The sequence below is a fragment of the Rhinolophus sinicus genome, linkage group LG05, assembly GCF_036562045.2.
Source record: "Rhinolophus sinicus isolate RSC01 linkage group LG05, ASM3656204v1, whole genome shotgun sequence".
In the NCBI taxonomy this organism is placed as follows: domain Eukaryota; kingdom Metazoa; phylum Chordata; class Mammalia; order Chiroptera; family Rhinolophidae; genus Rhinolophus; species Rhinolophus sinicus.
In genome coordinates this window covers 5,478,702-5,492,701 of record NC_133755.1, presented here as the reverse complement: position 1 = coordinate 5,492,701, position 14,000 = coordinate 5,478,702, and the positions used below count along the sequence as shown (strand labels likewise).

The 14,000-nt window shown below is 40.9% G+C and overlaps 1 protein-coding gene across 2 annotated transcripts in view; it reads right to left on the bottom strand.

Annotated features, from left to right (window-relative positions):
* The window catches only part of TAF1B (TATA-box binding protein associated factor, RNA polymerase I subunit B), a 70,480-nt gene extending 61,512 nt beyond the window's left edge, over positions 1-8,968 (bottom strand). For both annotated transcript variants that reach the window (XM_019755962.2, XM_019755964.2), the window contains exons 1-5: positions 8,833-8,968; positions 7,421-7,519; positions 3,889-3,976; positions 1,642-1,739; positions 288-383 (exon numbers count right to left, since the gene is read on the bottom strand). In XM_019755962.2, coding sequence (XP_019611521.2) covers positions 288-383; positions 1,642-1,739; positions 3,889-3,976; positions 7,421-7,519; positions 8,833-8,850 — 399 coding nt within the window. In that variant the 5' untranslated portion in view covers positions 8,851-8,968. The remainder of the gene's footprint in view (positions 1-287; positions 384-1,641; positions 1,740-3,888; positions 3,977-7,420; positions 7,520-8,832) is intronic.
* Between the last annotated feature and the right edge of the window lie 5,032 nt (positions 8,969-14,000).

Sequence of the window (14,000 nt, the reverse complement as noted above, 5' to 3'; positions counted from 1 at the left end):
AGGAATAACATATGCAAAAAAATTTTTTAATGGTACAATTATAGAAATTTCTTAAGTTTCTACTTAGAACTGAACCATATATTTCTTTATGTTTCAACTAGTCAAATAAGAACTCAAAATTAATTCCAATGTTAGATCAGTGACCCCGTCCTTCTGGACTGTAATAAAACCTTGTCACTGAAAATCCTCTGACAAGCATCATAAACCCAGAGAGGGTTGAACCCATCTTTATCTCTACCTCTTACTACGAACATCTTTTTGTCCCACTTTTCAGACTTGTCACTTACCGTAGCTTTCCTTCTACTGGTATACACTGGGTTTTTACAATAGGCCTGCTTGCTCTTCTGAAGGTAGCGCTTCCAAAAGTTATGTAAAACTTCATTCTAAGGTGGAAGGGAAATGAGTGGTGATTCAGGTCATGAGAAGTACACTGGCACGTCTACACCACCAAATTGCTTGTATTTTATATAATGCCCTCCATCTAAATGTATTCTTATCTACTTTGCCTTAACCAGCAATCTTACCTAATGCAACGACAGTCATGCATAAACCTCTGGTGTTTCACGTTTTTGAGTTTTTAATTCCTAGAATACTTTTCAGGGTAGGCCCAGAGTCCTTTCAGACCATGCACTGGTCTAGAGGCCGTTCTGTTTGGCTGCCCCAGACACTGGTGTGAATAACAAAGGCTCCTCTACAAATCTTTCCTTGGTGATGTCAGTCCACATTGATCTTTCTCCCTTCTCTTTTTGCCTTTAATGTCACTTATGAGCATACAGTTATATAATGTTGTGTTTATTCATTCCACATATGCATAAAACTCTCTCTCCATCTTGGCCAGATCTCTTAGCACTTGGTTTCCAGTGATAGGCATGGAACAAGTGTACACTAACCACTTATTGCTAAGTAACTGGCTTTTAAAGAATTCCTGAGATGGCTTCAACTAGATGAAGAAGTATGAAATTCAAATAATAACAGGGCTATTACGGTACTCCTGTGAGGCAGCGAAGTCCAAGTGTGGTCCCTGAACCGGCTGCACCCGTGTCACCTGGGAACTTGTTAGAAAGCAAACTCTGGCGCTTTCTCCAGAACTACTGAATCAGAAACTCTGGAATGGCGTCCAGCAGTCTGTAGTTTAACAAGCCCTCCAGGTGATTCCAACACAAATGCTAGTTTGAGAACCACTGGTTTAATGTATCACTCCCCGAAGTGCATTCTGGAACTCACGTCCTGATAGAGGCTACACACACATACACACACCAAAGGATTCTGTTCTCAAATTGTGAATACTGCATACTACATGCCCTCGGAAATGAAACAAGCACATTGACACATAAAAGGCACCAGTAAGTCTGCCAAGCTGTTTTACTTTGTTTAACCTAATGTTTCCTAAATATCGGATGATGCAAACCTTTATTTTCTTTTAGATGTATTGTTTTTTTGCATCCTGTAGAACACAGTTTGAGAAATGCTAATCTAATAAAAGGATTAAAACAAAAATATCAGAAAAAGGATTCTTCCAGTAGCCCTACTGTTATTACCGATAACCCTCCTTTTCTCCTCAAAACTCTAGTTTCACTCTAAATCTTACTATTCTTCAAAAAACAAAATGTGAAGCTAACACCTAGACACAAATGGACTTACCTTTAATTCTGGACCTACTCCAAGGGTCTTTAAGGCTTCTGCTTGTTGACAAAGTATGTGCTGAAAACCTTCACACACATACCAATCCCAGCCTTTCTCTAAATGACAAATAACATGTTTCAGACATTTGCATCCCTAACTTACTAACTGTAATGCTACCACATAGTTACAATTGTGTTTTACACATTGCTACTGGAATTGTTTTGTATCCCTGAATAGGGTTTCCATTCTTACCTACTCTTGTTTCAAATGTGGCAAATTTGTCCACAAAAGCTAAAGCTAAATATTATTTTCATAATTTATCAGATTTTAAATATTTTAAATTATCTGTAACTTTCCCGAAACATTAATGTAAAAGGCAGAAAAACTGTCACGTTAAAAAAAATAAAATAAATTTAAAAACTCTATACTGTTCTGAATATCCCAAGTAGCATCCTAAGTGGAAGAATACTCTGTACTCATCCACTGCTTCTGACACTCCTCCATTCCAACTCACAAAGAAAGGGAACAATGAGTATTTGGAGAATAAATGAACAAAAGCCAAGACGTGAGGGTGCAGGCATACAGAAAGCGCATTAAGAACATTCAAAAATAATAAACTGCTCAATGGCATTCTGCTTTTCTGGAAATGGTTCAAGGTTATAAGGAGAAATTGAAAGCAAAGAAACAAATACTCAAGGAGTTCTGCCCAGGTACCAGATGTGTGCTAGGGATTGTAAGTTGGTTATTTTCTTTGATCCTCAAAACAATTCTAAGGAATTGTGAAGACATCTGCCACCATAATAGACAAGAGCCACATGTTTAAATAGAACTACCAGTTAAAGAAAATGTCAAAATCTGGTAAGACCCTTATGTTTTACCCATCCCTGCGGGGCAAATACTGTACTTTTCGAAAAGTATGCGATCAGCTTTTTGACACATAGCTTCTGAAGTCTGTTACTATGACTCCAAGATCTCTACACCATGTCGTGGGACTCCTGCTCCCTGCCCTCACCTCCATGTTCCATGGTCTCCCCATCCCCGCTAACTCAATGTCTGGAAAGGGTCTTAGAAAGCCAGTAATTTTGATGCCCCCCTCAAGTTGAGGCTGAAGGAGTTTAAGCTTTATAAGCTGTGTACATGTGTGCTCTCATTTCTCCTGCACACTGTTCTCACACACTGATGGAGTTGTACTTTAAGTTCTGTGTCTGGGCTCCTATTTTGCATAACAAATGGAATTACCATTCTCATTTTACAAACAGGGTACTAGGGTCTGAGACTGAATCTAAGGCACCTGGCATCAAATTTGAAGCACCTGAAGTTCTTTCAGCAATTTAAGTTTAAACTGTACATTTTAATTATTTACACAGGTCAAGTTCAAATTAATCAGGTTTTACCCTAATACAATTTAATTAAAAGTATTCAGGGTTTAGTCTAATAAAAATAGTTACTATTAAAAGTTAAACAGGAATGCAAGTTAGCATTTAGGCATTTTCTCTGTTATTCATTTAAGAGTGTCAATGTATTTCATTAAATTTATATGTATATATAAAATATATTTCATGTGTGTGTATGCTTAATATACCTCATGTAGAAGGGTCCACCATTATCATTAGTCTAGGTTCAAACTTGAAAATCTGGTCCTAGGTAATTAGTCACAGAAATAAAAGGCATCATAGACTTTACATCAGATTCTTCTCAAAAATGGTTAATTAAACATATTGGATTAATGAACTAGATTACCTTTCAAAGCATACCCATGCTGAGGCTATATTAATGGAAAATGATTTTCCATATTTTAAGATGGTGTGTCCAAAATTCAATGTGAAAAATGGATTTCTAAAAGTTGAGTAACAGGTTTAACTCACCTAACCTGACAATTCCAGCTGAATCACTTCAGAAAATAAGCATTTTCCTTTAAAAGCACAGAAAACCATATTCATAATAGATGATACATATAGAACAGAAAAACATATGCCAACAGATAAAAAGAGATATGCTCCTTTTGCCATCACTATTTTTTGCATAATAGTTGCTCCACTGGAAAAGTAACTCATTGACAATAAGCAGGATAAAAAAAGACATGCATTACAACATTTGCTTCCAATTTTACCATGAATAATGACCCACTTTAATTCCATTTTGGATTATCTGCTTAAAATTCTGGCAACTCTCTAGAATCTGTTTAATATTCCATTCCACATCCCCAATTCATGAAGGTGAAAAACATGACTGAAGAATGCTAAGCACTATGAAGACAGAGCTTACCAAGTTTTCTTTTTCTTTTAAGTCCCCGGTTTATGGCTTGTATTTTAGTATTAGGAATAGCCTCGGTGCTTATAACTTCCTGAGATCTCTGCAGGAAACAGAAATAGACCATTAAAAAGACAGCTTTACAGCTCCCTAAATATATTTCTAAGCATGTTCTGGAAGTATAATGAACCAAATGAGTGCCAGGACCAATGATTTTGGGAAAATTACGTAAATTGGAACATTCTGATTAACCTTTCTGTTGGTTTCTCATTCAAAATCACTCAGTAGCTAAAGCAGTGTCTGGACTATAGTGAACACTAAATAAATGTCTGTCAGATGAATAAACTTTAATTTTACTTCAAATCACTTTTTAATTGTTTTAAACCAAAGTAAAGTCAAATATATTCATGTTTCTCTGCATCCAAAGCACACTTTGGAATTAAAATAATTTCTGTATTTATTGTAATCGGCCATGTCAAACCTACACACAGATTAGTTTCATCCTACTTTTCTGTGTGTTTGAATAATACTCTAAAACAGCTTTATTTATGAAATTATAAAAGTATTACTTTTTATTTTTAATGGAATTTATCAGATTTTTAGAATGACAAGATGGTGAGTACAACTCATCCCAAAGTTTCCAATTCCAAGTGATCTCAAGAGCTGATACCTAAGATTTTGGCTGGCACGTGCATGCGTGTACACACACACACACACACACACACACACACACACACACAAGTATTAAGTCCTAATGATGGAAAAAAGATGAAGAGTTTTAACCAACAGGGAACATTTATGTATGTCTCTAAATTTAGAGATTTAGAATGAAATTTATCTTCAACTTTAAGAATAAAAGAAATGTCTCCAGCAACAGGATTTTTGGAACACATCTCCCTAGTCACAGACACCATATTCAAAGCAGTTCTGGTGAACCTGCTTGGCCACGGTAAGAACATAAGACACGGCAGAATACATACCAAAGCAGTTACCCAGGAGACACAGGTAAAACATCTCAAGAGTAGGCAGGAAAAAAAGGGCTTTCAAATCTGGACTAGATAAAATGTAAAATAACCAAAAGCTAGAAAAAGCTAAATATCTAAATTGGAGCTGTACTTAATTAAGTTACTGAATGGTTGGTTGTGTTGTGGACTATTTAAACTGTCAATTAAAATGTCCACAGATATTTAGGATGACTCAGGGAAACATTTCATTTATTAAGACAGAAGATTCAACAGGACGTACCCACATCCCCTTTCCCTTCTGGTACGTAGAAAAAAAGAGACTAAATGGAAGCTATTGAAATGTTGTGAGTTGAGATTATTGGTGATTTTAGCTTTCATCTTCATAATTTCCAAATTTTCTACAATAAATTTGCTCTTACTTATAATCATAAAAGTCTAGTAAACTCCCACAATTCTAACCTACTACACCTTTACTAAACGCCCACGAAATACTTGCAAGAATATCTATTATACAAATTGGCCAGATTTAAGACCTGAAAACTTTTTTCCTGAATAAACTATACCAAGAGAACATTCCAATTCCTTGACCAATTCAGAAGGTTTCTTCCAGATTATAGAGTATCTAGACCTTGAGGACTATATACAGAGTAAGATGGAGGGCAATGAAAGGGACAGGAAAATAGGTTAAGTTGTACCATGACTTCTACTCTTCATAGGTGCACCTACCGTCTCCTCAGCCATTCCCCGCCCACCGGATCTCAACACCTCCACACTATAATACCACCCTGCAGGAAGCACTTATCACATCATATTCTCTATGAAGACCATGCCTGGACTGCCACAAAGCCAAGAATAACCACACAGTTTTGTCCATCGTATGGAGGGCCCGAGTTAAGTTCTTGGCCTATATAAACATGTTGTTCACTTTCAAGAATGCTACATTCTTGAGAAGTTACTCCATACAGGTTGACAACCTTTCAAACATGGAACTAGGGAGTGGTATCAGGATCTTTCAGGTTAAAATATGATTGCAGCAGATTGCATCAGACAGAAATGAACAAAAACATTATCAAAGACAGAAATAAAAGAAGCAATTAGTTAATGTAGTCTAATTTCTACAAAAATTGTACGTGGGCTTCACCTGATAATGACAAACAGCCTATTTAGACAGAACCTTCCTTCATGGTGTTTACACTTGCACTGCTGGTATAAAAGCAACAGTGAGTAAAACTACCAGTGTGCCTTAACATGCATCAAAGCAGAGGATCAAACTACACATAGTAGAGTATACAATATGGTGTGTGTGTGTGTGTGTGTCCATGAACCCATCACCATAATCAAGAAAATAAACAGATCCATCACCCCAACAATTTCACTGAATGAGCACTTATGTTTTTAATACGGTGTGACTAAATGGGAAGGAGACGTAAGAATTGCCACTGCAGACAGAAGAACAATGATTATCTCAGTCATTGAAAAGGAAAAGCTCTTGTGTGACTGAGTTGCAAGCTAACTTAACCACTTTTCTCAAGGGAAAATATTTTTTTACTTGTTTCATATATTTTTCCATGTTTTCAGTTATTTAGGGCAGGAAGGTAAATCAGGTGCCTGTTACTCCATCTTGGCCAGCAGCAGAAGTCTACACAGTTACTTTCATCTGTCCCAAATTTGCCTTTCTTAAGCCAATGTGGTGAAGGTAATATTTGTTCCTCCCTGGCTCTGTAGACTTTGAGCAAATCCTTTTCCAGAGAAGAGCCCTGGCATGTTTAGCCTGTCCAACAGCAGCAGGCTGTCCATACCCTTGATTATTTTGGTTATTTTCCTGAAGATGTGTAACCAGAACAGGACCTAGCCCCCCTCAGGGTGAAGGTAACCTCATTTACCAATGCCGCATAGGACAGTATGACAATCTCTATTTTAAGAGGCAGGTGCAGTGGGGTAAAATGAACACTCAAGTCAGAAGACTCAGGTTCAATTCCTGCCTCAACACTTTATAACTGTGTGACTTTGGCAAACTCATTCTACTGGTGAGCCCTACTTGCTGCGTCTACAGGTATGCATAATAGTATATATCTCAAATACTATTGTTACAAGGGGGAAATTCAATTATGGGTAAGAAAAGACTTGGTAATCTGTAAGGTACTGTACGAAGAAAAATAATAATGAAGCATATTTCCAATACTCTCAACAGCCCTCAATCTTTCTAACATTTCATCTTCCAAACTTCTAAGCTACCACGACACATTAAAAACTCTTAAATAAGTATTAACTAATTAAAAATGCATTATCTTCTAAATACAATTTTAATTATTTCCCCTTAGACTATACTGTCTGAATCTGGAAATCATTTATATATATATACATATATATGGCCCAACATAATTTCAAAAACTCACCCTAAATCTGATTTACAAATTCCTTAATCCCTGTGTAAGCACTTGAAGACTACTTACATTCTTGGAATTTGGGCATTGCATGAGTGATTAAAAATAGATCAATTCTTTAGGAACTATCTCAAATATCAGGCTGAAATTGCAATTTTTAAAACATGAGCAAATTTATATATGAGATCTGTTACTTACTTCTGTAACGTTGTGGCAAGAAGTGCAATAATATTTGCCTTCATCAGTAAGACCCCAAGAGACAGCAGCACACTGAGTACAGCGTTCTCTGAACTCTTTCTGCAGGAAAAGAGGAAAACCACATTCAATGCATTGTCCCTAAAGCCTGCAGTTCTACTACAGGGTTCCCTGCAATTTTACCCTATACATTAAAAATCATAGAAAACATATCAGAGAGATTACCTATACATGGGGAGAAAAGAGATTCGGTTTCCTGAGCAGTTTGAAATGGAATTAAAATTTCTAAAATATGCAGTGTGTGAGGGAGAAAATGGGGGTAAAAAAGGCGGTAGGCGTAAAATGGAAAAAAGGTGAGTAAATAAAACTTGAAAATGCTAGGATGAAAAAAGATGACAAGGTTTAAGTATAGAGACTTAAAAATAGAAATAGCATACATTGTAACTTCCTCCAGGACACTAAACACGTACTCGCTACAAAGGAACCAGATTTTTATCAGGGTTGTTTCCAGTTTCAACTTATTCAGTAATACAAGGAGTATCAACTATGTAGTACCAGGCATTTAAGTGCTGGGGATTCAGTGGTGAGCAAAGTAGACAGGATCCCTACTCAGAGGTATACAGGCTGATGGTGAGTTATGATTAATGGCATTCACTCAGCATTTACAGATGTTACCCACCCATCATTCAATACACATCTATTGAGCATCTACAATAAGCAAGGCCTTCTATTTCTATCATTCTTCTATACATACATAGGCTGTTCCTAAATTACTGATTTCCAACTCTTTGGTGTTTGACATTATTATGGTTGATCTAATTATGGAATACTCCTTTAATAAAGAGTGCGGCATTTTATGTAGTACGTGAAAAATGAATGCCAAATTTATCTCGACAAGTTAGTCAAGTTTTCGTTAACCCCATATTGATAACTATCAATACTGGGAGTGTCCTCACAACCGAATTTGGAATCCCTGCACCAAACGGTGGCGAGGGTTCCCAAAGACGGGCAGGGGTTACTTGGGGGCATTCAGCTTTCAACCCCGGCGCTCCCTCGCCCGCCCCAACATCAAAGGGAACTTGTAGGTGGTCCTCTCCAGAGAGGATGAGCCATGCGGGGGGCCACCCTACACAATCCACAACTTCGTCCTTCTCCTGAAACACACCCATATCGGCTAATACCGCTCCCCCTTCACCCACAACCTCATCCTGCCAGAACCTCCATCCTCTTTCCCCAAATCGCAAGCTCACACGCCCGCCAGCCCCATTCCTTTCCCCGCCCCGCAGCCTTCCGCCCCGCCCTCCTTCGGCCTGGGGCCGCCCCCACAGCGTGTCCGCGTCCTCCAACCCTTTCTCCTCAGCTTCGTTCTCCTCCCGCCCCGCTGTCCCGGCCCGCCCGGCTCACGGCCCGCTCACCGCCTCCTCCAGGTCCATAACGGCACCGCCTCCGACACAGTCCAGGCTGTTACTCGCGCAGCGAGTGCAGCTTCCGGGAGCAGCGGAAGCAGCCCTCCGGGGGGAAACTGAGACACTGACTTTGGGTTCCGGGCCTCACGGCTGCCGGGAACACCCCTGGGGAGAAGCACGCAAATCCTGCATCCCTCTCCCAGACAGCATCCCTTTCCTGGTCGAGGCAACTAAAACCAACCAGTAAGAAACTGGGCGGTGCCTAATACGGAACTGATCCATCACGCTCTCCTTTGACAGCAGTTAATCCAGCCGGTGTTGAATCAGTAAGACCCTCGTGTTGATTCCGGCTGCAGGAGAAGCGATGGAGGCCCACGTTCTCGGACCGCTGGCACCTTCCACTTCGTACTGTCTTTTAATAGCACAGCAGAGGCATAGGGTCCTGGAGGAAAGAATGCAGGTTGAGTTAGACCTGGGTTTCTAATCACGGCTTTTCTGCTTCCTTGTGCCTCAGTTTCCTTCTCTGTAAAAATTAGCTATTACCTATGAGTCCCTTCTAATTGAGCCTCGCGTAGTAAGTGCTCATTAAATTTAGCTTTTATTGTGCCTTCATTGGGCACATTCATTCCCTGATTTATTCGTTAGACCCTGAGGATTCAGCAGTGAACAAAGTAAACAAAAGTCCCTGCCTTCATGGAGGTTATATTTTGGGGGGTGAGAGACAAAAATAAATAAGGAAATACGTGGTATGATAAATGGTGACGGGTACCAAAGAGAAAGCAGGAAAGAGAATGGGAGCTATAAGATGGTTTCACTTTTTAATAGGGTGGTCAAGAAAAGTCTTACTGAGAAGATGACCTTTAAGGCAAGGAAGCAAGAGCCAAGTTGGGAACAGCATTCCAGGCAGAGGGAACAGTGAGTACTAAGGCTCTGAGCCTCATGCCATATCATTTAAGGATCAGCAAGGTAGTCAGTAAGTGGCTGGAACAGTGAGCTAAAGGAAGAGTAGAAAATGTGATTGGGCAACATGTGGTTCTAAGGAATTTGACTGGTGATGGAAGGAGAACTGACTGGGTGGTGAACACACAATGTGATTTATAGATGATGTAATACAGAATTGTACGCCTGAAATCTATGTAACTTTACTAACAATTGTCACCCCAATAAAATTTAATTTAAAAAAAAAAGAAAAGAAAATGTGGTTGGGGCAAAATATGGTTTTAATGAATTTGACTTGGAGAAATTGGGGGAGCCACTGGAGGAGTTACATGATCTGATTTATGTTTCGCAGATTAGTCTGGCTGTTGTGGGGAGAATAGAGTGCTAGGCGGCAAAGGCAGAAGTTGGGAGACAAGTCAGGAGACTGTTAGCCTAATCCAGGCAAGTTATAATGGTGGCTTGACCCAGGTAAAGGCAATGGAGACAGTGAGAAATAGACAGAACCTGGAAGTACAGATTTTGAAGGTAGAACCATAAGGATATTTTGATGGACAAGAAGTGCACTATAAGAGAGAGAAAGGAGTCAAGGATGACGTCAAGACTTTTGCCCTGAGCAACTGTAAGGGTGAAGCTATCACTGACTGAGTAGGACCGTGTGTGGAACAGTTTGAGAGTGGGACAGAGGAAGATTAAGAATTTTATTTTGGATTTGTTATGTTAGCGATATCTAGAGGACATCCAGATAGGATGAGAAGGCAATTGGATATAGGAATCTAGAGTTCAGAGGCAAATTCTGGACTGGAAATAAACATTTGGAAGTTATCTCTATCTAGATGGCATTTAAAGAGACTAGATGAGATCACCAAGGGAGATCAAAATATGAAGATAAAAAGGCCTCTCAAATAAAAGTGACATTTGAAAGGAAACATAAAAGAAGTGGGGGACCCCGTCATGCAGATGTTTGGGGGATTGGCACTCCGGATCTAGACAGTAAAGTGGTCCTTAATAAGCCAGGAAGTGGTAGATGACATGAGATCAGAGAGGTGGCCAGGGCCAGGCCATGACTCAAGTCTTGTTGTTTATAGTTAGGACATCAGAGCTCATCCTCAGTGAGATGGAAAGCAGAAGCGTAATAGCAGCTGCCTCATATTTTAGAAGGTTTCCTCTGGGCTGTGGAGAATAGGTTGTAAGGGGGCCGAGGGGGAGCAGGGAGATCACTTAGGAAGCAAGTGAAATAACCCAGGTGTGGGCTGTTATAGGGTGAGTGTGGTGAGGCTGATGAGGAGTGGTCACCTTCAAAGGTATAAGCAAAAAGTCTTTCCTGATGGATTGGATGTGGGGTGTGAGAGAAAGAGAGGAATGAAAGATGGCTGCAAAGTTTTGCGTCTGATCGTGTGTAAGAATGCAGGTGCCATTTACTGAGGTGGGAGAAACTTTGGTGTAGGCTCATGGTAGAGTTTGGATGTAAAAGTTGGGCTTATGTTTAAGTTAGTGATGCCTATTCGCTATCCGAAGGGTGATGCTAACCATGCTGTGGAATAGACGAGTTTGATGTTCAGGGGAAAAGTAACAACTGGATGTGTAACTGGGAGTCAGGAGCCTGGATAAGATATCAAGGGTATGAGTGTAGAGAGCAAAAAAGTTCAGAGGACTGAGACCTGGGCACTGCAACATAGAGAAGTAGGGACCACAAAGGAGGATTGACAAAAGGGGGCTAAGAATGAATGCCCGCAAGGTAGAAGGAAAGCCCGGAGAGTGTGGATTCCTGGAAGCCAAGTGAAGAGAGTGTGTCCAAAAGGAGGATGCCATCAACTGTGTCACATGCTCCTGAGAACTGCAAAGACCATGTTTGGAAATGGGGTCATCAGTGACCTTGACAAGAGTGGCTTCAGTGTTGGGGATGAAAGCCAAATAGAGTGGGTTCAATAGAGAACGGTGGAAGAGTGTGGACCATTCTTGTGGAGGATTTGGTTGTAGACAGAAGCAAAGGAGCCATAGCTGGTCGGTGATGTAAAATCAGGGAGATTTTTATGTGTTGGTCTGTTTTTGTCTCTTTGCTTGCTTAAGATGGCTATAAGCTGATAGAAATGAACTCTCAGAGAGAGAAAAATGATGGTGCAAAAGAGAGAGGGAATGATTTTAGGGGTCTGTCACTGAACTGGGGAGAGGTGATTGGACCCACATAGACAACTCATGTGTGGCAGGACCAGGAAAGAAGGGGAGGCATTGGAGTCAGAGGCAGGCACTGGTGGGAACATGGTGGAGGGCTTTGCTGATTGTTCCTCCTGAAATACAACACAAGCCATTGCCGAGCATGGAAGTGAGAGGGTTGTACAAGGTCTGAGGAGAAAGCAGAGGTGTAATATCTCTTGGAAATGGGAGAGATATCAGAAATCTAGTAAATTGTCAGGGAGCAGTAGGGGGCCCTGGACATCTGTGATCATAAATATAAAGATAAGGCCAGTCAACACACCCAGCCATTCAGCTGCTTACTTTGTTAAAACAGCCCCTTTGCCCCAAAGGGACAAATTAAGTGTATCCACAACTTGGGAAATATCTGCCAGGTAGTATACTGCTGACAGCCACTTGTCAGGGCAGGAATACGTGCCTTTTTGTTTAAAAAGATAACTTATCACAAGTCTGACAGGTCTTTTGAGTATTTTGCCAGGAGATAATCAACAACCTTCTGTGTGGAACCCAGGACTTTCACAGATATTCAGCTCACACAGATTACGGTAACAGTCCCATGGCATCCGAACGGTCTTGTGGGTATAAAATTCACCATGATGGATGGGTTACAACCACAACACTGCCAGCACTCTTATCTCAGAGTTCTTTATTATTTTATTCAAAGCAGACAATCCTTCTGTGGTTACATGAACACAGTTTTACCACAAAATAATTGTGTTTATAAAAGAAATGATTTACTGCCCAGAATATCTGCTCCCTGGTGCCTCTTCCCATTAATGGTGCCTCAAAAGTAGTTTTTTCTACATGCTGTTACTGAAACAGAATCTAGAGACCCTCATGAGCAGGGACTTGTTAGAAATATCTATATTTTATCCAACTGTATCACAAACCTTCAAATTACAAACTTGTGTCATTTGTTCTAATACTTGTTTCTTCTAAATTTTCAGCATTTTCTACACCTTCCCACGGTTTTTGCAACAGTATTTGTCATCTGTTATTTCAGCCATGTTTCTCATGGCAGAATGATAGAAAACAGGTAAATATAAAACTGAGACTCAAGAGCAGTGACTTGTCCAGGTCACAAAGCTAGCACATAAGTTTCAGGGCCAGGCTTCAAATCTACTCTCCTGATTACAGAGTCTCTGTTGGGTAGGTAACTTTAGGGAATGATAAATGCTTTAAAGCTGGGTAGGTATACAGGGTGACAGGTGAGGGAAATGAACAGAGTATGTTTAGGGTCATCAGAGAGACCTCTCTGAAGAGGGATCAGTTGAGCCACGATGGCAATGCAGGGAGAGCCTGGGGGACTAAATCCTAGGGAGAGTGAAAAGACCCTGTCTGAGGCAGGTCTGGACTTGGTGTGTTTGAGGAACAGAAGGCAGCCAGTGTGGCCAGAGGGTAACGGGTGAAAGGTAGAGTCATGGGCCTCGGGGTCAGAGCGTTGGGCAAGGCCCCGCTGCCACAGGGCTTCTGGACCCACAGGGCTGACATTTGGCCAGTACCCCCATGCGGCCTGGACCATGTACTCCTTGTACTTCCCTCCTGGCTACCATCATTGGCTCCCACCAGGGAAGGGAGAAGGGACGCCTGGTGGATCAACTAGTGGCCGGCTGGCCAGCCGTGGCTACCTGGTACTGCCCACTTAACCCATGCCTGCCTGTGGGGGTGGCGACCTTCACGGGATTTGGGTTCAGAGAGAGCTGGGGAAAGCCTGGGGTAGCAGCCAAATGGGCCCCGCACAGGCACTAGCCAGGCATTTGGGCCTCTGTTAGAATAGCGAGTATAGACGGGGAGACTGGAGGAAGGAAAGGCCTGAGGACACTGGGTGCAGCGTCCTCTTCTCACCATTCTCACTGAATTTCACTTCTATTCAGGGGCATACATTTGTTCAAACCCAACTCAGCCTTCCAGCCACGGGCATTGACAACTGGTTTTCTTAGTAAAGTGAGAGCTAATGCATATCTAGCATTTTCTGAGCCAGGCACCATTCTAAACGTGTTAACTCATTTGAATATTATAATCAGCAGCAGCCCCTTTTTACAGAAAAG